The 25,823-nt window shown below is 45.8% G+C and overlaps 1 protein-coding gene across 1 annotated transcript in view; it reads left to right on the top strand.

Annotated features, from left to right (window-relative positions):
• Positions 1–25,823, top strand: part of LOC121586643 (rap guanine nucleotide exchange factor 5-like) — a 58,709-nt gene that overhangs the window by 17,280 nt on the left and 15,606 nt on the right. The window contains exons 4-13 of the mRNA XM_041903529.2: positions 4,971–5,092; positions 5,199–5,361; positions 6,972–7,056; positions 7,143–7,191; positions 12,359–12,435; positions 13,976–14,149; positions 19,208–19,350; positions 21,555–21,655; positions 25,616–25,694; positions 25,779–25,823. The exon at positions 25,779–25,823 is cut by the window's right edge and continues 106 nt beyond it. Of these exons, the coding sequence (XP_041759463.1) occupies positions 4,971–5,092; positions 5,199–5,361; positions 6,972–7,056; positions 7,143–7,191; positions 12,359–12,435; positions 13,976–14,149; positions 19,208–19,350; positions 21,555–21,655; positions 25,616–25,694; positions 25,779–25,823 (1,038 nt within the window). The remainder of the gene's footprint in view (positions 1–4,970; positions 5,093–5,198; positions 5,362–6,971; positions 7,057–7,142; positions 7,192–12,358; positions 12,436–13,975; positions 14,150–19,207; positions 19,351–21,554; positions 21,656–25,615; positions 25,695–25,778) is intronic.

Raw genomic sequence — 25,823 nt, forward strand, 5'->3', positions numbered from 1 at the left:
GCTTTTCTGCAAAGGGGACAGGACGACTGCACCGTATTGAGGGGAGGATGGATGGGGCCATGTATTGCGAGATCTTGGCCAACAACCTCCTTCCCTCAGTAAGAGCATTGAAGATGGGTCGTGGCAAACCTGGTCAGGTCCTACAGGAAACGTGTGATCTCTGTAATTGCAAACAAAGGTTTCTGTACCAAATATTAAGTTCTGCTTTTCTGATGTATCAAATACTTATGTCATGCAATAAAATGCAAATTAATTACTTAAAAATCATACAATTTGATTTTCTTGATTTTTGTTTTAGATTCCGTCTCACAGTTGAAGTGTACCTATGATAAAAATTACAGACCTCTACATGCTTTGTAAGTAGGAAAACCTGCAAAATCAGCAGTGTATCAAATACTTGTTCTCCCCACAATATATATATATATATATATATATATATATATATATATATATATATATATATATATATATATATATATATATATATATATATATATATATATATATATATATATATATATATATATATATATATATATATATCAGTCAAAAGTTTGGACACCTACTCATTTCAAGGGGTTTTACTATTTTCTACATTGTAGAATAATAGTGAAGACATCAAAACTATGAAATAACACATGGAATTATGTAGGAACCAAAAAAGTGTTAAACAAATCAAAATGTATTTATGTTTGAGATTCTTCAAAGTAGCCACCCTTTGCCTTGAGGACAGCTTTGCGCACTCTTGGCATTCTCTCAACCAGCTTCATGAGGTAGTCACCTGGAATGCATTTCAATTAACAGGTATGCCTTGGTAAAAGGTAATTTGTGGAATTACTTTCCTTCTTAATGCGTTTGAGCCAATCAGTTGTTGTGACAAGGTAGGGGGGAGGGGGGTATACAGGAGATAGCCCTAAAAGAAAAACCCTGGAATGAGTAGGTGTGTCCAAACTTTTGACTGGTAATGTATATCCCAGGGCACTTATCGTAAAAATCACATGGCACTTATCGTAAGAGTAGGGGTGTTAACCCCAGTGTCCTGGCTAAATTCCCAATCTGCCCCTCATACCATCATAGCCACCTAATCATCCCTAGCTTCCAATTGGCTCATTCATCTCCCCTGTAACTATTCCCCAGGTCATTGCTGTAAATGAGAATGTGTTCTCAGTCAACTTACCTGGTAAAATAAGGGTTAAAAAAAAAAGCCAGCACAGTACGGTTTGGATTGGCATGGTAGTGTGAAAACTGAAGTTGCCATGGTGACATACAGTGCTGAGTGCCCTGCTGAACACTAACTGCCATCTGAGGACACATTGATGTACGTGTGTATTGATACTTTGTGTCAGGATTTCTGTTATGAAAATGTGGCGCCGGACATTTGACCGGGAGCATTTTAATTTACCGGACATTTGAGAAATGTACCGGACCCATATGCATTGGGTGTGTAACCTGATTAGGGCATCTACCCACGGTGCTCAGAATGACAGAAATTACATTTAGAATATGGTAATTAATCTTAACAGAACATGCGAGTCGAGGATGCAATGACGTGTCTCATTACCACGCACTTGAAGATGAAATGTCCACATTTACTTTTCCTCTGCCAACAAGACGAGTAACAAACAGCAAAATCACTAGCCTATGCATAGGCGGAGCGTGAGTTTCAAGTTTGAGGAAGCACATTTTCACCATAAAAATGCACCTATATAATAAAGCATTCCATGCATTATCACATTTGCAGACTTATGTAAGATAGCCTACTATTCGTAATGTGATGAGTAGATTGGATAGTCATAATTTAGGCTAATAATATAACTCAATCACTGTTTGCAAAAAATACTGTTTTAATGTATGGCTGAGTGCGTATAAATAAAATAAAATGTTATTGGTCACATGCACCGAGTACAACAAGTGTAGACTTTACAGTGAAATGCTTACTTCCCAACAATTAAAAAGTAAGACAAATATTTGCTGAATAAAAAATAAAATAGTAGCACAATAAAAAACAATAATGAGGTTATATAGAAGGAGTACCAGTACCAAGTCAATGTGCAGGGGTACAAGGTAGTTGAGGTAATTGCGGTAATACAGTATGTACAGTGCATTCGGAATGTGTTCAGACCCCTTCACTTTTTCCACATTTTGTTACGTTGCAGCCTTATTCTTAAATGGATTAAGTAATTTTTTTCCTCATCAATCTACACACAATACCCCATAATGACAAAGCAAAAACAGGTTTTTAGACATTTCTTTGAAAATTATTATAAATAAAAAACAGATACCTTCTTTATATAATTATTCAGACCCTTCGTTATGAGACTCGAAATTGAGCTCAGGTGCATCTTGTTTCCATTGGTCATCCTTGAGATGTTTCTACAACTTGATTGGAATCCACCTGTAGTAAATTCAATTGATTGGACATGATTTTGAAAGGCACACACCTATCTATATAAGGTCCCACAGTTGACAGTGCATGTCAGAGCAAAAACCAAGCCATGAGGTCGAAGGAGTTGTCCGTAGAGCTCAGAGACAGGATTGTGTCGAGACACAGATCTGGGGAAGGGTACCAAAACATTTCTGCAGCATTGAAGGTCCCCAAGAACACAGTGGTCTTCATCATTATTAAATGGAAGAAGTTTTTTGAACCACCAAGACTCCTCCTAGAGCTGGCCGCCTGGCCAAACTGAGCAATTGGGGGAGAAGGGCCTTGAGAGGTGACCAAGAACATGATGGTCACCCTGACAGAGCTCCAGAGTTCCTCTGTGGAGATGGGAGAACCTTCCAGAAGGACAACCATCTCTGCAGCACTCCACCAATCAGGCCTTTATCGTAGAGTGGCCAGACGGAAGCCACTCCTCAGTAAAAGGCACATGACAGCCCGCTTGGAGTTTGCCAAAAGGCAACTAATGACTCTCAGACCATGAGAAACAAGATTCACTGGTCTGATGCAACCAAGATTTAACTCTTTGGCCTGAATGCCAAGCGTCACGTCTGGAGGAAACCTGGCACCATCTCTACGGTGAAGCATGGTGGTGGCAGCATCATGCTGTGGGGATGTTTTTCAGCGGCAGGGACTGGGAGACTAGTCAGGATCGAGGGAAAGATTGAGAGGATCTGCAGAGAAGAATGGGAGAAACTCCCCAAATACAGGTGTGCCAAGCTTGTAGTGTCATACCCAATAAGACTCGAGGCTCTAATCGCTGCCAACGGTGCTTCAACAAAGTAATGAGTAAAGGGTCTGAATACTTATGTAAATGTGACATTTCAGTTCGTTTTTGTAATACATTTGCAAAAATTTCTAAAAACCTGTTTTTGCTTTGTCATTATGGGGTACTGTGTGTAGATTGATGAGGGGGGGAAAACAATTTAATCAATTTTATAATAAGGCTGTAACGTAACAATGTGGAAAAAGTCAATGGGTGTCTGAATACTTTCCGAATGCACTGTACATGTGGGTAGGGGTAAAAGTGACTAGGCAATCATGACATACACTATATTTACAAAAGTCTGTGGAGACCCCTTCAAATTAGTGGATTCGGCTATTTCAGCCACACCCGTTGCTGACCGGTGTATAAAATTGAGCACACAGCCATGCGATCTCCATAGACAAACATTGGCGGTAGAATGGCCTTACTGAAGAGCTCAGTGACTTTCAACGTGGCACCGTCATAGGATGCCACCTTTCCAACAAGTCAGTTCGTCAAAGTTTTTCATGGTTCGAGCTAGGCCCCTTAGTTTCAGTAAAGGGAAATCTTAACGCTACAGCATACAATGACATTCTAGACGATTCTGTGCTTCCAACTTTGTGGCATCAGTTTGGGGAAGGCCCTTTCCTGTTTCAACATGACAATGCCCTCGTGCACAAAGCGAGGTCCATACAGAAATGGTTTGTCGATCGGTGTAGAAGAACTTGACTGGCCTACACAGAGCCCTGACCTCAACCCCATCGAACACCTTTGGGATGAATTGGAACGCTGACTGCGAGCCAGGCCTAATCGCCCAACATCAGTGTCCGACTCACTAATGCTCTTGTGGCTGAAGGGAAGCAAGTCCCCACAGCAATGTTCCAACATCTAGTGGAAAGCCTTCCCAGAAGAGTGGAGGCTGTTATAGCAGCAAAGGGGGGACCAACTGTTCAGGTGCCTTTTGGTCACAGACTTGCCGCTCCGGTACCGCTTGCCGTGTGGTAGCAGAGAGAATAGTCTATGACTTGGGTGGCTGGAGTCTTCCTCTGACACCGCCTGGTATAGTGTAGAGGCCTGGGCTATAGGCTATATCAGATACGTTTCTTTCTTTGCATGGGAAAAACACATTTCATGTAATTCTACTACACTTTATATGACTGGAGACATTAGCATAATCTATTTTAATACGACAAATTACAGGGTAGCCTACTCTGCTAACACTGACAAACAATCAATAAAAAACTATGTTGCCTAAGAGAAGGGGAGACGCAAATAGAATATTACCTCCATCTAAACTGGAGGAGGAAATTATTGTCCAAAAACACACTTTTAATTGGCCCTGACCCAACAATGATAGAGTGAATGTGCGCACTTACCACGGACATGGTCAATGCTTTCCGCTGGTGCCAATAAGATAGGCTATAGGTCTACTGTTTGTTCACTCAACTAAAAGACAGATTAGAGTCTTCATTGTCTTCTCTTTACAGCAATAGCCATTTGCTTTCCAACTATGTTTTCCCGCGATTTAATCTGTATGCTGTGTGTGTGATAAATAAGATACATTACGAATATACACACAAACCACAAAATAATGTACATTAACCCATAGACAGATCATGTATTTACATCAATGAATAGGCAAAAAAGCATTATTTCACAATTTGATTTGATTTTCTTCTGCTGGACAGTTGTCCGGTACCAATTTTATTTATCGGCTTTTTATTTTTTTTTATGGCCAAAAGCTAGCTATTACCGGCTAACAGAAACCCTGGTGTGTGTGTCCAGGCGTAGCTACGTGGGTGTAGAGCTAGTCCAGTGGCTGTGTGAGCAGTGTGTGTACGTGCGCTGTCGGAGCATGGCCGTGCACATCTGGCAGGTCCTACTGGAGCTGGGCATCCTACTGTCTGGTGAGTACACACACCACACAACACACACACTTCTTCTTACCCTGGCATTTCATCTGAGTCTGTGTGTGTGTGTGTGTGTGTGTGTGTGTGTGTGTGTGTGTTTCAGTGGACCAGCGCGTGGTGTTCGGGGACTCTAACTCCTACTACCAGTTCAGCTTTGAGGAGTGTGAGTCTGCAGCCTGCGAGTTCTGCGGCCTGGAGAAGGAGGCGTGGCCAGAGGCCGTTAGGCTCCTCCTACAGCTCGTCCCATACGTCCAGTTCAGAACTGGGTAATTGTGTGTGAACGTGACCCAGTGTTGCCTGTGTGTAAAAATAAATAAATTAATTGCAACTAATCTGTGTGGCATTCCAACTGAGCCTGCTACTGAACTCAATCTGTCACTCAGAGAGAGAGAGAGAGAGAGATAGCAAAAACTGAGGGAGAGGAGAGAGAGAGAGCAAAAACTGAGGGAGAGGAGAGGGAGAGCAAAAACTGAGGGAGAGAGAGAGAGCAAAAACTGAGGGAGAGGAGAGAGAGAGGCGCAAAAACTGAGGGAGAGGAGAGAGAGAGCAAAAACTGAGGGAGAGGAGAGAGAGAGAGAGAGCAAAAACTGAGGGAGAGGAGAGAGGCGAGAGAGAGAGCAAAAACTGAGGGAGAGGAGAGAGAGAGAGAGAGAGCGAGCAAAAACTGAGGGAGAGGAGAGAGCGAGAGAGAGCGAGCAAAAACTGAGGGAGAGGAGAGAGAGAGAGAGAGAGAGAGCAAAAACTGAGGGAGAGGAGAGAGAACTAGAGAGAGAGAGAGAGAGAGAGCAAAAACTGAGGGAGAGAGAGAGAGAACTAGAGAGAGAGAGAGAGAGAGCAAAAACTGAGGGAGAGGAGAGAGAACTAGAGAGAGAGCAAAAACTGAGGGAGAGGAGAGAGAACTAGAGAGAGAGAGAGAGCAAAAACTGAGGGAGAGGAGAGAGAACTAGAGAGAGAGAGCAAAAACTGAGGGAGAGGAGAGAGAACTAGAGAGCGGGGACAAAAACAGAGGGAGAGCGAGAGAGAAGAGGGAGGGACAAAGACAGAGAGGGAGAGATCACCTTCCTCTCCTCCCCTTGCCTTGTCCTCTTCTGTGTAGTCAGGAGGTAGAGCTGGAGGGAGGGAGGGAAAGGGAGATTGTGATGCCATCACTATCTGTCCTGGTACTGAATGGTTTATCAGATCACACACACACTGTCTTCCTCCTGGCCACAGAATGTTTTTAAATGATATGCAAATTGGTCTAGGAACAGTGGGAAGGTGTGTGTGTGAGAGAGAGGGCGACTGTATTATCCAAAATGTGTCTTCTAAAACACAACACATTACATCAGAGGCTTGAGGGCACTTTGTTCTGCTGCTAAAGAGATTAGCTTACCCTAAAACACTGTCCTGTTGACACACACACACAGAAAAAACATGTACACACACACACACACAGACAGACAGACACACACACACGGAAGGAGGAAAAGAGAGAAGAGCGAGAACAAGGTCCTGTTTCCTGTTTAGAACCAGCAGTAGAGGTTCCAACAGAGAGACCAGTAGAGCAGGGCTATTCAAATTCAGTGCCTTTAGAAAGTGTTCATACCCGTTGACTTATTCCACATTTTGTTGTGTTACAGCCTGAATTAAAAATGGATTACATTGTTTCTCTCACCCATCTACACACAATACCCCATAATGACAAAGTGAAAACATGTTTTTAGAAATCTTAGCAAATTTATTGAAAATGAAGTACAGAAAAATTCATTTACAAATGTATTCACACACATGTTAGAATCACCTTTTGGCAGTCTTTCTGGGTAATTCTCTTTGCACACCTGGATTGTACAATATTTGCACATTATTATTTTTAAAAAAGTGTGTGTGTGTGTTGTAGGTCTGAGGAGGACTCGAAGGGGAACAGAGATGTCTGCGGGGACAGCTTTCTCCAGATGAAAGCACTAGAGCGACTCACCTCCACGGTGTGTGTGTGTGTGTGTGTGTGTGTGTGTGTGTCTGTATCTGACAGGAGCTGTCATTGAGTGTACTGTATGTTCTACTCCTACAGGTGCAGAATGAGTTGGCTGCTGCTCTTGCCCTCAAGGCTCGCAAAGCCGGTGAGTTGGTTACTATATTATATGTGGGACTATGCTGTGTGTTAGTGATGCACAGGTCAGCTGTTTGTTCCCCAGAACCCGCCTGCAATTGCTAATAACCCATCCGCAACTGCTCGACTATATGTGATAAAGTGAGGCCGCACCCGACCCTAAACCGCAAATAGAAAATGCGCTGTACAGTCAGACGGTGGAACGATTTTTTTGACAGGGGATTTGGCAGGATTTCTTTTTTAAGCCTAATTTAGATGTTTGTGCTTATAATTTCTGACATTTTGGTAGGCTATTTGTTAGTCAACTTGTCTATAATTAGATACATTCAGCTTCTCTTCTGTCATTACTGCCCTAGAAGACTAAATAAACTCTTGCTCACCAGAATAATGTTAGATATCGATGAATGCTTCAATCTAGTTGACATCGGTAAAGTTCTCTTTCGTCTCTGCTTGTCTCGCACAGCAGACGTTTAGGGACCAGGGAGAAAAACAATATAAAAACATCTTAATGGCATCAGTTTGACCGGTTTAAGGAAATTAAAAGCAGTGAAAACGACCCAACATATTTCTGATAAATCAAATCAAATTGTATTGGTCACATGCGCCGAATACAACAGGTGCAGACATTACAGTGAAATGCTTACTTACAGCCCTTAACCAACAGTGCATTTATTTTTAACAAAAAAAGTAAAAATAAAACAACAACAAAAAAAAGTGTTGAGAAAAAAAAGAGCAGAAGTAAAATAAAGTGACAGTAGGGAGGCTATATATACAGGGGGGTACCGTTGCAGAGTCAATGTGCGGGGGCACCGGCTAGTTGAGGTAGTTGAGGTAATATGTACATGTGGGTAAAGTTAAAGTGACTATGCATAAATACTTAACAGAGTAGCAGCAGCGTAAAAGGATGGGGTGGGGGGGCAGTGCAAATAGTCCGGGTAGCCATGATTAGCTGTTCAGGAGTCTTATGGCTTGGGGGTAGAAGCTGTTGAGAAGTCTTTTGGACCTAGACTTGGCACTCCGGTACCGCTTGCCGTGCGGTAGCAGAGAGAACAGTCTATGACTAGGGTGGCTGGAGTCTTTGACAATTTTGAGGGCCTTCCTCTGACACCGCCTGGTATAGAGGTCCTGGATGGCAGGAAGCTTTGCCCCAGTGATGTACTGGGCCGTACGCACTACCCTCTGTAGTGCCTTGCGGTCGGAGGCCAAGCAGTTGCCATACCAGGCGGTGATGCAACCAGTCAGGATGCTCTCGATGGTGCAGCTGTAGAATTTTTTGAGGATCTGAGGACCCATACCAAATCTTTTTAGTCTCCTGAGGGGGAATAGGCTTTGTCGTGCCCTCTTCACGACTGTCTTGGTGTGTTTGGACCATGATAGTTCGTTGGTGATGTGGACACCAAGGAACTTGAAGCTCTCAACCTGTTCGACTACAGCCCCGTCGATGAGAATGGGGGCGTGCTCAGTCCTCGTTTTTTTCCTGTAGTCCACAATCATCTCCTTTGTCTTGGTCACGTTGAGGGAGAGGTTGTTGTCCTGGCACCACACGGCCAGATCTCTGACCTCCTCCCTATAGGCTGTCTCATCGTTGTCGGTGATCAGGCCTACCACTGTTGTGTCGTCTGCAAACTTAATGATGGTGTTGGAGTCGTGCCTGGCCATGCAGTCATGGGTGAACAGAGAGTACAGGAGGGGGACTGAGCACGTACCCCTGAGGGGCCCCCGTGTTGAGGATCAGTGTGGCAGATGTGTTGTTACCTACCCTTACCACCTGGGGGCGGCCCGTCAGGAAGTCCAGGATCCAGTTGCAGAGGGAGGTGTTTAGTCCCAGGATCCTTAGCTTAGTGATGAGCTTAGAGGGCACTATGGTGTTGAATGCTGAGCTGTAGTCAATGAATAGCATTCTCACGTAGGTGTTCCTCTTGTCCAGGTGGGGAAAGGGCAGTGTGGAGTGCAATAGAGATTGCATCATCTGTGGATCTGTTGGGGCGGTATGCAAATTGGAGTGGGTCTAGGGTTTCTGGGATAATGCTGTTGATGTGAGCCATGACCAGCCTTTCAAAGCACTTCATGGCTACAGACGTCAGTGCTACGGGTCGGTAGTCATTTAGGCAGGTTATCTTAGAGTAATTGGGCACGGGGACTATGGTGGTCTGCTTGAAACATGTTGGTATTACAGACTCAGTCAGGGACATGTTGAAAATGTCAGTGAAGACACTTGCCAGTTGGTCAGCACATGCTCGGATTACACGTCCTGGTAATCCGTCTGGCCCTGCGGCCTTGTGAATGTTGACCTGCTTAAAAGTCTTACTCACATCGGCTACGGAGAGCGTGATCACATAGTCATCCGGAACAGCTGGTGCTCTCATGCATGCTTCAGTGTTGCTTGCCTCGAAGTGAGCATAGAAGTGGTTTAGCTCGTCTGGTAGGCTTGTGTCACTGGGCAGCTCGCGGCTGTGCTTCCCTTTGTAGTCTGTAATAGTTTTCAAGCCCTGCCACATCCGACGAGCTTCAGAGCCAGTGTAGTACGATTCAATCTTAGTCCTGTATTGACTCTTTGCCTGTTTGATGGTTCGTCTGAGGTCATAGCGGGATTTCTTATAAGCGTCCGGGTTAGAGTCCCGTTCCTTGAAAGCGGCAGCTCTACCCTTTAGCTCAGTGCGGATGTTTCCTGTAATCCATGGCTTCTGGTTGGGGTGTGTCCTCCTCCCAGAGTGCGAAGAGCCTTGGCGTGACCCTGGACAACACCCTGTCGTTCTCCGCTAACATCAAGGCGGTGACCCGATCCTGCAGGTTCATGCTCTACAACATTCGGAGAGTACGACCCTGCCTTACACAGGAAGCGGCACAGGTCCTAATCCAGGCACTTGTCATCTCCCGTCTGGATTACTGCAACTCGCTGTTGGCTGGCCTCCCTGCCTGTGCCATTAAACCCCTACAACTCATCCAGAATGCCGCAGCCCGTCTGGTGTTCAACCTTCCCAAGTTCTCTCACGTCACCCCCCTCCTCCGCACACTCCACTGGCTTCCAGTTGAAGCTCGCATCCGTTACAAGACCATGGTGCTTGCCTATGGAGCAGTGAGGGGAACGGCACCTCCGTACCTTCGGGCTCTGATCAGTCCCTACACCCAAACGAGGGCATTGCGTTCATCCACCTCTGGCCTGCTGGCTCCCTTCCTCTGCGGAAGCATAGTTCCCGCTCAGCCCAGTCAAAACTGTTCGCTGCTCTGGCACCCCAATGGTGGAACAAGCTCCCTCACGACGCCAGGACAGCGGAGTCACTCACCACCTTCCGGAGACAATTGAAACCCCACCTCTTTAAGGAATACCTGGGATAGGATAAAGTAATCCTTCTACCCCCAAAAAAGAAAGAAAAAAAAAAGTGTAAAGTGGTTTTCCCACTGGCTATAGGGTGAATGCACCAATTTGTAAGTCGCTCTGGATAAGAGCGTCTGCTAAATGACGTAAATGTGCCCTTGAGCAAGGCACTTAACCCTAATTGCTCCTGTAAGTCGCTCTGGATAAGAGCGTCTGCTAAATGACTAAAATGTAAATGTAAATGTAATGTATGTACGTACGGTCACTGTGGGGACGACATCATCGATGCACTTATTGATGAAGCCAGTGACTGATGTGGTGTACTCCTCAATGCTGTCTGAAGAATCCCGGAACATGTTCCAGTCTGTGCTAGCAAAACAGTCCTGTAGCTTAGCATCTGCGTCATCTGACCACTTTTTTATTAACCGAGTCACTGGTGCTTCCTGCTTTAGTTTTTGCTTATAAGCAGGAATCAGGAGGATAGAGTTATGGTCAGATTTGCCAAATGGAGGGCGAGGGAGAGCTTTGTATGCGTCTCTGTGTGTGGAGTAAAGGTGGTCTAGAGTTTTTTCCCTCTGGTTGCACATTTAACATGCTGGTAGAAATTAGGTAGAACGGATTTAAGTTTCCCTGCATTAAAGTCCCCGGCCACTAGGAGCGCTGCATCTGGATGAGCGTTTTCCTGTTGATTAATGGCCTTGTACAACTCATTCAGTGCAATCTTAATGCCAGCATTGGTTTGTGGTGGTAAATAGACAGCTATGAAAAATATAGATGAAAACTCTCTTGGTAAATAGTGTGGTCTACAGCTTATCATAAGATACTCTACCTCAGGCGAGCAAAACCTCGAGACTTCAGCAAAACCTCGAGACTAAGGTTTCAGTTTGACGTGGAGGCATATTTTATGTGGTTGAAATGCTATCAGCTTTTATGATGCACATTTACAGACGGTCCCTTACCTCGCATTTATTCTCTCAAGATGCTGAAATAAATACATCATATTTCTCCACTCCTGTTCCCTAGTCAAAATGTACATTGTGTATAATTTTACTGTAAGAAATGCTTGAATCTGCAGGAGTTCATATTATAATAGGCTATGTGGGAGGTTATATACCTACAATCAGTGTCCAGATTTCAGTTGCTATTCCATTTAACCCATCTAAACAGTACAGTTCCCTTAGATGTGCATATTTGAAGTCCCCGTCTTGTGACTGTCGAATTTGTATAGCGCCTCACAATCATCACACATAACATAGCCGGCACTGCTATCATCCTCTTTTACAACTTCACCAAATCTTTCCCAAACATGACTTTTCTGTCCCTCCCTTCTCTTTATTTTCAACTCTCCATTTTGCAGCTTTTCTCTTATTGAATTCAACGCCGACATTGTCCTTTTTGCCTCAGTGGATCGACGTTAACTTTTTCTGCTTAAGTTCCCAAAAGCATTTAGCGATTGGCGTGTATTTGGCACGTGTACAGTTAGCCCCTAAAGCTTAGGCTTACGCACTAATGACAGATAAAAAGAATGTAAGAAAAACCTCAATGTAGCCTATAGATATGAATTGCACAAGAATGATACATTTATGGATTTTTTATGCATTGTTTTCTCTTTATTCAACCCACCGCCACCCACCCGCCCTTCATCCACACAATATTTCATGACCCAAAAACCCGCTCGCCCTATGGATATATCCGCGAGGACTGCGGGTTATGAGTCAACCTGCGCATCACTATTGTGTGTTACTACAGTATGTTTGTGCCTCTGTAAGGTTTCCTTTAGTTTCAGGAAATAAAATATTTGTTATAGGCGATTAGTCCTGACAGCTGTCAATCTAACATACTGTGTTGTGATTGGTTGCAGTGGCAGAGCAGGGTGGCCCAGAGTCACCAGACTCCACCCCCCGAGAGACACCCACACCCAATGAGGAGAACACCATGGTAGGATACACACACTGGCATACCGGACACCCCCGCAGTTTTAGTTTAGAAAACGATCTCTCCACAGAAGCGACAGTTACAGGAATGTAAAAGCAGCTTGATTGCCGTAGCAACATCAGGGAAACTAGGCAGAAGGGAGTTGTGCTTCAAATACATCAGTTCTGCAACATCTTTTTAATTGAGCCTCTCATTCTCCTTTAATTGCAGAGATTTAACTGTATAGAGAGCTCTCGGGACAGGTCGTATGGATACTGGACAGCCAATAAATTGGCAGATGCAAACAGATGATCATATTTAGTTCTTGAGGGCTTGTCTGGTTTGGCAATACTCGGTATAGAAACAGTCGGGCATTGTTACACCATGTATAACTTAGTGAAATGTTAGGCTTAACATGAGAAAATGACACACAAATAGGCCTACCAATAAACATTTATCCATTAGCTAAAGCAAAGCTATACATGCCCTGGCACCACATTATATTTGTTTTGTGGGGGGAGTGGACAAACTCTGACATTGCGGGGGTCCAGAGAAACTGGGTTATGCCAGTGTGCGCACACACTCACACACAGTAGAGGAGAGGGGCGAGAGGGGCGAGAGGGGCGAGAGGGGCGAGAGGGGAGAGAGGGGAGAGAGGGGAGGAGCGGACAGGAAAGTAGAAAAGCATATATACAAAATAAACCTCCATCATGTGTGTGCGTGCGTGTTTACTTGGCTGTTCTCTGTTTGAGTGAGGAAGTAGAAGAGGGGAGACGGGACTTTGGGTTGTGGCTCGGATAGAGTGTTATCAGTGGTGTTTTCTTTGTAAACAATGGTTTGCGGGAAGGTGTGTGTGTGTGTGTGTGTGTGTGTGTGTGTGTGTGTGTGTGTGTGGTGGCGGCACCGTGGGATAGTTTCACTCGCGGGAAGTACCCTGCTCACAGCCAATACACACACACACACACACACACAAATGTAAATAAACAGTCCACTTTGCCCTACTGATGATACCATCATATTACCGCCAGTACCCAAGGGACCTCCTCCATCCCAAATATAACCTGCCCCTACAACAACAGAGTATCGCTAAGAACACCGGGAGGAGAGGAGGAGAATAATGGGGGGAGGAGAAGAACGTTTATTCTATTCTGTCTTTCTCTTCACACTCTCCAATCAACTCTACTCCTACCCTATCCTCTCATTTTCCTTGTCCCCCCCCCCTTTCTCCTCCACACACCCACACTGGCCCATCGAAGTCCACCCCGCCAGACGCAGTGTTTCTAAAGCCAGGAGGAGATGGCACTACGTTTCTGAAGAACAGACAGACAGAGAGAGGGACTGGGATTATTTCGAGTTATTTATTTATCTTTCTCTGTGATTTACAGACAGAGACCCTGAGACAGACAGAAAGACTAGCTGATAGACCGTGAGAGTGGGGTAGATTTGATCCAATAGTTATTTTGGGGTGTTACCTACCCTTATATTTAACCTCTAACCCTGTGACCTGATGATGTTGTTGGGCTGTGGACTAAGCTACCTGTTCTCTCTGCCCCCGTCCTTACAGCTGGGGGGGGGGGGTTCGCTCCGTGGCAACGTGGGGAGTGTGTGTGTGCGGCCGGACAGTGTGTGTGGCCGCGAGGAGCTGACCAGACTAGAGCTGGTCCAGAGACTGGCTAAGGACGGCTGCAGACTGCTACAGAACCAGAACTACAGAGTACCAGACCACCGCAACCCCACTGTGAGTACACACGCACACACACCCTCTGACAAATATACTTTTGAATACTATATTTTGTGATAGTATGCTCTAACTTCGTCAATGTTTCAAAATGTGTATTTGACGGATGTGTTGGTCCCTTCATTTCCTTTCCTCCCCTCTGCTTACGTCAGCCAGTTATCTGTGAGAAGCTGGAACATTCTGTCTCTCTAGTATAACATTCTGTCTCTAGGACAGTGCATTCGGAAAGTATTCAGACCCCTTGACTTTTCCCACATTTTGTTACGTTACAGCCTTATTCTAAAATGTTTTTTTAAATGTCCTCATCAATCTACACATTATACATTTACATTTACGTTTACGTCATTTAGCAGACGCTCTTATCCAGAGCGACTTACAATAGAAGAATTCAGACCCTTTACTCAGTACTTTGTTGAAGCACCTTTAGCAGCGATTAGAGCCTTAAGTCTTCTTGGCACACCTGTATTTGGGAGTTTCTCCCATTCTTCTCTGCAGATCCTCTCAAGCTCTGTCAGGTTGGATGGGGAGCGTCGCTGCACAGCTATTTTCAGGTCTCTCCAGAAATGTTCGATCGGGTTCAAGTCCGGGCTCTGGATGGCCCACTCAACGACATTCAGAGACTTGTCTCAAAGCCACTCCTGCGTTGTCTTGGCTGTGTGCTTAGGGTCGTTGTCCTGTTGGAAGGTGAACCTTCGCCCCAGTCTGAGGTCCTGAGCGCTCTGGAGCAGGTTTTCATCAAGGATCTCTCTGTACTTTGCTCCGTTCATCTTTCCCTCGATCGTGACTAGTCTCCCAGTCCCTGCTGCTGAAATACATCCCCACAGAATGATGCCACCACCACCATGCTTTCAGACGTTCTGCTTGGCATTCAGGCCAAAGAGTTCAATCTTGGTTTCATCAGACCAGAGAATCTTGTTTCTCGTGGTCTGAGAGTACTTTAGGTGCCTTTTGGCAAACTCCAAGCGGGCTGTCCTGTGCCTTTTACTGAGGAGTGGCTTCCGTCTGGCCACTACCATAAAGGCCTGATTGGTGGAGTGCTGCAGAGATGGTTGTCCTTCTGGAAGGTTCTCCCATCTCCACAGAGGAACTCTGGAGCTCTGTCTGAGTGACCATCGGGTTCTTGGTCACCTCCCTGACCAAGGCCTTTCTCCCCCGATTGCTCAGTTTGGCCAGGCGGCCAGCTCTAGGAAGAGTCTAGGTGGTTCCAAACTTATTCCATTTAAGATTGATGGAGGCCACTGTGTTCTTGGGGACCTTCAATGCTGCAGACATTTTTTGGTACCTTTCCCCAGATCTGTGCCTCGGCACAATCTTGTTTCGGAGCTCTACGGACAATTCCTTCGACCTCATGACTTGGTTTTTGCTCTGACATGCACTGTCAACTGTAGGACCTTATATAGACAGGTGTGTGCCTTTCCAAATCATGTCCAATCAATTGAATTTACCACAGGTGGATTCCAATCAAGTTGTAGAAACATCAAGGATGATCAATGGAAACAGGATGCACCTGAGCTCAATGTCGAGTCTCATAGCAAAGCGTCTGAATACTTATGTTATTTGTATTTTTTTTAATACATTTGCAAACATTTCTAAAAACCTGTTTTTGCTTTGTCATTATGGGGTATTGTGTGTGTGTGTGTGTGTGTGTGTGTGTGTAGGTTGATGAGGAACATAATTTAATCAATTTTATAATAAGGCTTTAACGTAACAAAATGTGGAAAAAGTCAAGGGGTCTAAATACTTTCCAAATGCACTGTAACATTCGGTCTCTTGTATACAAACTTATGCCTCTAGTATATCACATTCTGTCTCTCTAGTATATAACATTCAGACCATTCCTTTACTTTCAGGCCATCAAATGTCCAAACTCTGTTTTCTCTTACATCGCTAGCATACTTCCTCAAACTAAATGGATATTGTTTTGCCTGTGTACGTGTGTATGTGTTAACGTTAGATAAACTGTTTGTTATCAGGAACATCGTAGACATTTTTCCCCATGTCCTCTAGGGCACTGTTGGTTAAACGAGGGGGAGGGGGTGGGGGAGAGAGGACAGGGGAGGGGTGGGAGGGGAGAGAGAGGACAGGGGAGGGGAGGGGAGAGAGGAAAAGGGAGGGGTGGGGGGAGAGAGGAAATGGGATGGGTGGGGGGAGAGAGAGGAAAGGGGAGGGGTGGGGGAAGAGAGAGAGGAAAGGGGAGGGGTGGGGGGAGAGAGAGAGGACAGGGGAGGGGTGGGGGGAGAGAGAGAGAGGACAGGGGAGGGGTGGGGGAGAGAGAGAGGACAGGGGAGGGGTGGGGGGGAGAGAGGACAGGGGAGGGGTGGGGGGGGAGAGGACTGGGGAGGGGAGGGGTGTGGGGGGAGAGAGGACAGGGGAGGGGGTGGGGGGAGAGAGGACAGGGCGGGGTGGGGGAGAGAGGACAGGGAGGGGAGGGGAGGGGGAGGGGGTGGGGAGAGAGGACAGGGGGAGAGAGAGGAATGGGAGGGAGAGAGAGGACTGGGGAGGGGTGGGGGGAGAGAGAGGGGAGGTGTGGGGGGAGAGAGAGGGGAGGTGTGGGGGGAGAGAGAGGGAACAGGGGAGGGGGTGGGGGAGAGAGAGAGGGGACAGGGAAGGGGAGGGGGGAGAGAAGGGACAGGCGGGGGTGGGGGGAGAGAGAGGGGACAGGCGAGGGGTGGGGGAGAGAGAGAGGACAGGGGAGGGGTGGGGAGAGAGGCCTGGAGAGGGGTGGGGGGAGAGAGGACTGGGGAGGGGTGGGGGGAGAGAGGACAGGACAGGGGGAGGGGTGGGGGAGAGAGAGGGGAGGTGTGGGGGGAGAGAGAGGGACAGGGGAGGGGTGGGGGGGAGAGAGAGGACAGGGGAGGGGTGGGGGAGAGAGAGGACAGGGGAGGGTGGGGGGGAGAGAGGGACAGGGAGGGGGTGGGGGGAGAGAGAGGACAGGGGAGGGGTGGGGGGAGAGAGAGGACAGGGGTGGGGTGGGGTGGGGGAGAGAGAGGACAGGGGAGGGGGTGGGGGAGAGAGAGGACAGGGGGTGGGGGTGGGGAGAGAGGCCTGGAGAGGGGTGGGGGGAGAGAGGACTGGGGAGGGGTGGGGGGAGAGAGGACAGGACAGGGGAGGGGGTGGGGGAGAGAGAGGGGAGGTGTGGGGGGAGAGAGAGGGAACAGGGGAGGGGTGGGGGAGAGAGAGGACAGGGGAGGGGTGGGGGAGAGAGAGAGGACAGGGGAGGGGGTGGGGGGAGAGAGGACAGGGAGGGAGGGGTGGGGGGAGAGAGAGGACAGGGGAGGGGTGGGGGGAGAGAGAGGACAGGGGAGGGGTGGGGGAGAGAGAGGACAGGGGGGGGGGGTGGGGGAGAGAGGACAGGGGAGGGGTGGGGGGAGAGAGAGGAAGGGGAGGGGTGGGGGGAGAGAGAGGACAGGGGTGGGGGTGGGGTGGGGGAGAGAGAGGACAGGGGAGGGGTGGGGGGGAGAGAGAGGACAGGGGTGGGGTGGGGGAGAGAGGTCAGGGGGGGAGGAGAGAGGTCAAAAGATGCGTTTTTGATACAGCATGTCAGATTTCTAATGTTTAGGTGTAGCCTAGGTTGCTGCAACATTTATGTCATGAGTTTTTGCTTGTGTCTGTCCAGAGTGATTATGTGTTATTATCTTTGCTAAATAAATACTGGAGGAAAGTGGAAAGCCTACTTGAGCGCACGCTTTTAATGGATGACGTGATGGAAGCTATCAAATCATTTGGAATTGTTTTCGACATCCCAGAAAAGACAGTCAAAAGTTCGATATGTTCAGCAAGTAAAGCATCGTAACCTGCAATTACCTCTGAAAGCTCCTTGCAGTTGCCCTTGTTGGCGGAAATTTCCCTCTCTTCGTGTCCTCTAAAAGCAAGTGCTTGCATACCCCAAAACGCAGTGGTGTTGATAAGCAGCTTGAGAACATCCCTGTTTCTTCTTACTTTCTCGTTGTGTTGCGCAGTTTGAATACGCAGACCTTCATCATAATCAATGCAGCTTTTTCACAGAAGCTTGATCTGATGTGGGCATTTATATGCTCCCTGCTTTTGGCAAGGGCAACAATACAGGCGGCTTGATGAAAGGCTCCCTGTTAACCAGCTATACTGTTGATACCAGTTGGTATTGAACGCCCTCACTTTTTCATCCTTCTTCATGAAACTGATCTCAGGCAGAGGTCGACCCTCACTTTTAATTCGCACCTATTCCGTGTACCCCAGAGAATGAAAGGGGTTCTTCAACAAAAAGTCCACAACATTTTCGGCAGCGTTGGCCATTCTACCATTCTTGGGGAGAAAACTGCACACTCGAGCTGGTAACGTTAGCTAGCTAGCTACTGAAGTTAGTGCAATTTATTTACATTTGCCTTGCTAACTGGACACAAAAATAAAGTTATAAAACCAAGAAAACAATTTATAATATACCTCCTCTGTGTCCTGTAATTTGAAAAAAACTAATTTGAATGGAATAAATCCCAAAAATGCTCAACTATCACTCTTCACTCTTAATCTCTATCCAACAATGTCACCAAGCTTCTCAACACATAGAACCCCCATAATGCTCTGTGGCACAATCCCAATACAACACCCTAGGTTCATTCTCTGATCCGAATTCTATGATTGGATGGACAACGTGAGTTCATACTGCAAAAGCTTTGATTGGTTGGAGGACGTCCCCCGGAGGTGGTCATAATTACCATGTATGTCTATGGAAGGGGGTGAGGCCTACGAGCCTCCTAGGTTTGTATTGAAGTCAATGTAGCCAGAGGATGACGGAAGCTAGCTGTCCTCCGGCTACACCATGGTGCTACCCCAGACAGTTCTGTTGAAGTTACTGTAGACCTTCATTGCAAAACAGTGTACTTTAATCAATTATTTGGTGACATATGAATATATTTAGTATAGTATCTAAAAAATTTAACTTTTTAAATGTTTCACTATTTTTATTTTTAATGAAATTTCACTGAGGAAGATGGTTCCCTTCTTCCTCCTCTGAGGAGCCTCCACTGTTCTGCATACAATACCAATGTACAATTCTTCTCTCAATCTCTCTCTCGCTCTCAGGGAGAGGCAGTAGGGAGGGTGTGTCTTAAGGAAAGGGGTCAGGACGTCCTTGTGCTACAGAGAGTGCCATCATCAGTGCCATCACCTAACCCCGCCTCTTCGCCATCAGGGGGAGGGGCCAGAGCGGAGGACGGAGAGAAGAGGTCAGTATCCTTCTCTTTCACTTTCAATCTCTCTCTTTGTAGGCGTTGCTGGAATATACGAGTGAATCATCTCCCAAGTGGCGCAGTGGTCTAAGGCACTGCATCGTAGTGCTAGCTGTGCCACTAGAGATCCTGGTTCGAATCCAGGCTCTGTCGTAGGCGACCGGGAGACCCATGGGGCGGCACACAATTGGCCCAGCGTCGTCCAGGTTAGGGGAGGGAATGGCTGGCAGGGATGTAGCTCAGTTGGTAGAGCATGGCGTTTGCAACGCCAGGGTTGTGTGTTCGATTCCCATGGGGGGCTAGTATGAAAAAAAATTAAACAATAAAAAAATTATGTATGCACTCACTAACTGTAAGTCGCTCTGGATAAGAGCGTCTGCTAAATGACTTAAATGTAAATGTAATCATATACAGTGCATTTGGAAAGTATTCAGACACATTGACTTTTTCCACATTTTGTTACGTTACAGCCTTATTCTAAAATGGATTAAATTATTTTTTCCCCTCATCAATCTACACACAATACCCCATAATGGCAAAACGAAAACAGGTTTTAAAACATTTTTGCAAATGTATTACAAATAAAAAAAACAGAAATACCTTACTTACATAAGTATTCAGAAAGATGAACGGAGCAAAGTACAGAGAGAAAACCTGCTCCCAAGCACTCAGGACCTCAGACTGGGGGTTCACCTTCCAACAGGACAACGACCCTAAGCACACAGCCAAGACAACGCAGGAGTGGTTTCGGGACAAGTCTCTGAATGTCCTTGAGTGGTCCAGGTAGAGCCCAGACTTGAACGTGATCGAACATCTCTGGAGATACCTGAAAATAGCTGTGCAGCGACGCTCCCCATCCAACCTGACAGAGCTTGAGAGGATCTGCAAAAAAGAATGGGAGAAACTCCCCAAATACAGGTGTGCCAAGCTTGTTGTGTCATACCCAAGAAGACTCAAGGCTATAATCGCTGCCAAAGGTGCTTCAACAAAGTACTGAGTAACGGGTCTGAATACTTATGGAAATGTCTTATTTCAGTTTTTATTTTTTATAAATTAGCTAAAATTTCTAAAAACCTGTTTTTGCTTTGTCATTATGGGGTATTGTGTGTAGATTAATGAGGGGGGAAAAACAATTTAATCCAATTTAGAATAAAGCTGTAACATAACAAAATGAGGAAAAAGTCAAGGGGTCTGAATACTTTCCGAATGCACTGTAAATGTTATATATGTCCCATAAAGACCTAAAACGGTATGCTGTGTATGTCCCAGACAGACCTAAAACGGTATGCTGTGTATGTCCCATAAAGACCTAAAACGGTATGCTGTGTATGTCCCAGACAGACCTGTTCCATGTCAAGAAAAATATTGTATATTCTCCCTTTCCCTCTGTCTTAAGTCACACCCTTTGCATGCCTGCACGCACACCAGCTTCTGCCCTGACAAGACAGATTGTGTGTGTGTTTGCTTCCTAGAGGATGTGTGTGTGCTAACTGTTAAGACAGAGAATGTGTGTGTTCTAGCTGCAAGCAGAAAGAGAGAGGGAGAGAGAGAGAGAGAGAGAATGGTTTTCTTGTCTTGAAGGGAGAAACAAAGCAAAAGAAAGCAAGACTGTTTGCTGCCTAGAGGGTGTGTTTACACTTTCTAAATGGTGTGTGTGTGTGTGTGTGTGTGTCTCTGGTGTTAGGCAGGGAGAGGGGAGGCCTCAGTACATCCCCTTTTGGGGTAGAGCTACTATAGATCCTCTATATCTGTGGAGCTCCAGGCAGGCAGGGGGAGTAGGCTGGCTCTTCAGCCCAGGACAGAGCATCCTGGCCGGGCATGTTACGCTAGGGAGAGTGAAGCCTCTGGAGGAATTGAGATGGACTTGAGAACTGCCACACTAGTGGAGGCAGAGGAAGACGAAGAGGGTGGTGATGATGATGAAGATGACTGTTGTAGTAGTTCTGTCCCGACCTTTAATGTCCCTTACCTGCGCTACATTGATGATGAGGATGAGGATGACTGGAGTAGTCTACCTTACATTGATGAGGATGAGGAGGGAGAGGAGGAGAGGGAAGAGCGAGAAAGGAGAGGTAGCAGCTCTGAGGAATACTACTCCTGCTCTTCCTCCTGTGCTTCTGACAGGTGTGTTGGTATGTGTGTGCGTGCGTGTGTGCTTGTTTGTGTGTGTATGTGTAACTCTTCTTTGTGTGTGTCTGTAGGTATGTGGTGGTGTCTGGAACACCCCTGAAGATTCTAGAACACCTGCTCAGTGACCTACGACTGGATGAGCAGAGAGGAGCACCGGAGAGCAGAGTGTCTGGTGAGTACACATGAACGCACGCACACACACATACAGTCTTGTTTAACTAACCTTGTGGGGACACAATTTATAACCATTCCAAATCCTATTTAACCTTAACCCCAAAACCTAACCCTAACTTATAACCATAACTCCTAGACCTAATTCTAACACTAATTATACCTTAACCCTAAACCCCCAAGAAATAGCATTTTACTTTGTGGGGACTAACAAAATGTCCCGAGTTGGTCAAATTTTGGTTTGTTTACTATTCTTGTGGGGACTTCTGGTCACACATACACACAGCAGATAGTTTGGTGATTGTGGGATCTCCCAAAGATCTATACTTGGTCCATTACACTTATTTAAATGTACACTAAATAACTAAATAACTTAACTTGTGTGTTTGTTTGTATGTGTGTTTGTGTGCACCAATCCCTCCCCTGCTCTTAGGAATTTCCCAACATGTTGCAACATAACCACTACTTTTACTTTTTTCTTTCTTTCTTTCTTTCTTTCTTTCTTTCTTTCTTTCTTTCTTTCTTTCTTTCTTTCTTTCTTTCTTTCTTTCTTTCTTTCTTTCGAATATATTGTACATATTTCAGTGTTGTCTAACTAGCGTGACCTATGGGAAATGCTGACAGAAGACCATCTTGGTTAAAAGAGTCTTCGGCCCTAATGGTCACCAGTCAAAAAGAGAGCTGAATGGGTGGAGGATAGGAGATGGAATGAGTGGGGAGAAAAAGAAAGACGTGTGAGTGAGAATGCGTGTGTGTGTGTTTTAAACAGCAACATGTTTAACAAGCTGAAACAAGCCTAAAGCGAGATTAATCCACAACACTACAATACCAAATTACTAACATTAGTTCTGTGGGCCGGGTGTGTGTGTGTGTGTGTGTGTGTGTGTAGATGAAGATGAAAGGAGAGTTGTTAACATAGAGAAAATGAAAGCAATTGGAAGGAGGGAGGGGGAGAGAGGTGTGGAGAGAGGGAAAGAGGTAGAAGCCAGCTAAATAGGCTAGTCGTTTAAAGTGGTGTTCTATAAAAAGCTTGCTTTCCTATCTAAACGTCAGATAGCTGGTTGGTTAATTATTTATAGGAACCTTTCTGCTGCTCTATCCACTGCCCTGCGGAACCATTCATTTTTTAGTCACATGTTTCCCATGGACAGAGTTTAACGTTGTGCAGCAAGCTCAGCCTGCACAGATGCACTAATCTTGATAGCATAATGAGTGGCTATTTGGGATGTAAGATGATTTGTAGATCAGTGATTCTGCGCAGCGCCTTGCTCAGGCCGATGGCATTCTCACCCCTTCATGAAACTGCATTGCCAGGGCTGGACCTGTATAATCCACCATTACTTAAACCATTCCATTCCTTCTGAAACCCCACTCTTCAGGGAGAAGGGAAGAGACTATGGCTGGGCGATATATCAAATTAATTAGAAAGTATGTTTTTGCACAATATTCCAAATGCCTGTATCGCAAGAATCAATGTATACTTTTTTATGTCCGCTTGTTCTCATGTTGTCTTTTTGGTCTCGTCTCCTTCGCTCCTCTGTGCTGTGTGCACCTTCCCCTTTACACCAGAGATCTGTATATCAGGACGAGATGCTCATGTCTCTGCCCTAACAATGGGAGTTGTTGTCCCAAAGGCTTGAAGGCAGGCGACAAGCTTAGGTCCAAAATAAGACCATAGAAATGCATAGGGTTTATTTTGAACTGATTTTGGCGAGAGTGAAACCTTGCGCTTTGCCTCTTCCTCTCTGTTTACACACACACACACACACACACACACACACACTAAGCCCCTCCCCCGCCACTCACAACAACAAAGCTGAGAGATCACTTCTTCCTCTCTGACAAGAGGTTTCAACTCGCTATTTGCATTTGAGGTTTGGTCCAACAGAATCGGTCATATGGACACAGAAACATATTGAGAAATTATTTTACTGTAATAGAGAAGTTAACCCTTCTAAAAAAAAATACCCTTTTTATGTCTCAACTGCTCTAATTGCCATCTAGCTCTGTTTTATAGCCGCACCCTCAGAGCATGTGCAGACTAACTAGCTGTTGTGTTTTCGTTATCCTGCTTCAAGATGTCCACTGTCATCCCTGTGCCCAAAAAAGGGAAAGTAACTGAACTGAATGACTTCCATCATCATGAAGGACACCTACAACACCAGGTCAAGAAGATCATCATTGACCTCAGCCACTTGAGCCACGGCCTGTTCTCATGTCAAATCAAATCAATTTTTATTTGTCACATGCGCCGAATACAACAGGTGTAGACCTTATCGTGAAACGCTTACAAGCCCGTAACCAACAATACAGAGTAAGAAAATATTTGCTAAATAAACTTAAGTAAAATAAGTAACAATAAATAAACTAAAGTAAAAAAATAAAAAAGTAACAACAACGAGGCTATATACAAGGGGTACCGGTACCGAGTCAATGTGCAGGGGTACGGGTTAGTCGAGGTAATATGTACATGTAGTCAATTTGTAAGTCGCTCTGGATAAGAGCGTCTGCTAAATGACGTAAATGTAAATGTAGGTGGGGGTAAAGTGACTATGCATAGATAATAAACAGCGAGTAGCAGCAGTGTAAAAAAGGGGTCAATACAAATAATCCAGGTAGCCATTTGATTAACTGTTCAGCAGTCTTATGGCTTGTGGGTATAAGCTGTTAAGGAGCCTTTTGGACCTAGACTTGGCGCTCCGGTACCGCTTTCCATGCAGTAGCAGAGAGAACAGTCTATGACTAGGGTGGCTGGAGTCTTTGACAATTTTTAGGGCTTTCCTCTGACACCGCCTGGTATAGAGGTCCTGGATGGCAGGAAGCTTGGCCCCAGTGATGTACTGGGCCGTACGCACTACCCTCTGTAGCGCCTTGTGGTCGGATGCCGAGCAGTTGCCATACCAGGCGGTTATGCAACCAATCAGGATGCTCTCAATGGTGCAGCTGTATAACTTTTTGAGGATCTGAGGACCAATCTTCCCTCGAATTTTTTAGCAACTGAGCAAATTTCAGGTCTGCTGAGCGCAAACTTGAATGTTGTACAAATTCTGTACAACTTCCAGCGCGCGTTTACTGTGAACACTGAGGCTGTATCCGCTTTAAGTTAGTTTTAACAGTGGCCAAGTAGGCCACTGTGGCTATTGGATCATAATGTAGGCCTACCAGAGTGGCCTACCATCAAAAACAATGGAGAACATGCATCCCGTAACATTTTAACGTGGATATAGCTGTTCTATCATTCAGCCTACAGTAGCAGCCAATGTGTGGTGTTCAATGTAGGCCTACATTCCAGGAGACTTTTGAAAACAACATGCAGGGCTTGACATTAACCTGTTTATCCACTAGTCCTTCAGACAAGGAGGTGACTGAACATGTTTTTGTTTGCAAGAAACCACTTTACAAAATAAAATGCATTATTATCCCCCATACCATTATTACAGAGAATCAGACATTATGCTACCATCTGCCTATTGGATACTTAGCTTATTCAAGCCTGTCTCAAAATACAACACTGCCCCTTTAAGACAAAAAAAAGCTATTTGTTTGACTTGCTTTTAAAATATGTCTAGAAATGTACACGTTTGTGCTCTTGTAGTCAGCTCTTGCTGACTACAAATTATCTATAACTAGGCTAATAACTCACTATCAAAGGATCTGAACAAAATGTGCACACGTGGCTGCATGCAGCTCTTGCTTTGATCTCAAAACAAGCACATCTACTTTTTAGGCTATGTCTCCCAACCCTAGAAGAAAGTTGTATTAACGCAACTGCAGAGAGGTGTAGGTGGGCCTGGGGAGGTCTAGCTGTTAGGCCGCCGCCTTCAGAGCTCAAATAACGTGTTGCTGTGGACTCTAATCTGGCCCACGCCATTTTGACACAAACCCTCTTTCAACTTTCCTGTCTTTCTCTCACTGTCTGAGGTATAAAGGTTTGTGACCTGTGATGCATTTCCTGTTTCAGAGCTGCTGCTGGATGACTTCCTGTTGACGTACCTGGTGTTCATGACGACCAACGACCTCTGTCAGGCCCTGCTCGGACAATATCCTTAACACACTGCGTGTGTGTCTATCTGTCTGTCTGTATGTGTTTCTGTGTAGTGTGTATTGTCCTTAACGTTTCCCACCTACAGCAGTAAGCGTGTGCATGGTCAGGGTCAGGAGGAGGGGAA

This window comes from Coregonus clupeaformis, chromosome 17 (genome assembly GCF_020615455.1).
Source record: "Coregonus clupeaformis isolate EN_2021a chromosome 17, ASM2061545v1, whole genome shotgun sequence".
In the NCBI taxonomy this organism is placed as follows: domain Eukaryota; kingdom Metazoa; phylum Chordata; class Actinopteri; order Salmoniformes; family Salmonidae; genus Coregonus; species Coregonus clupeaformis.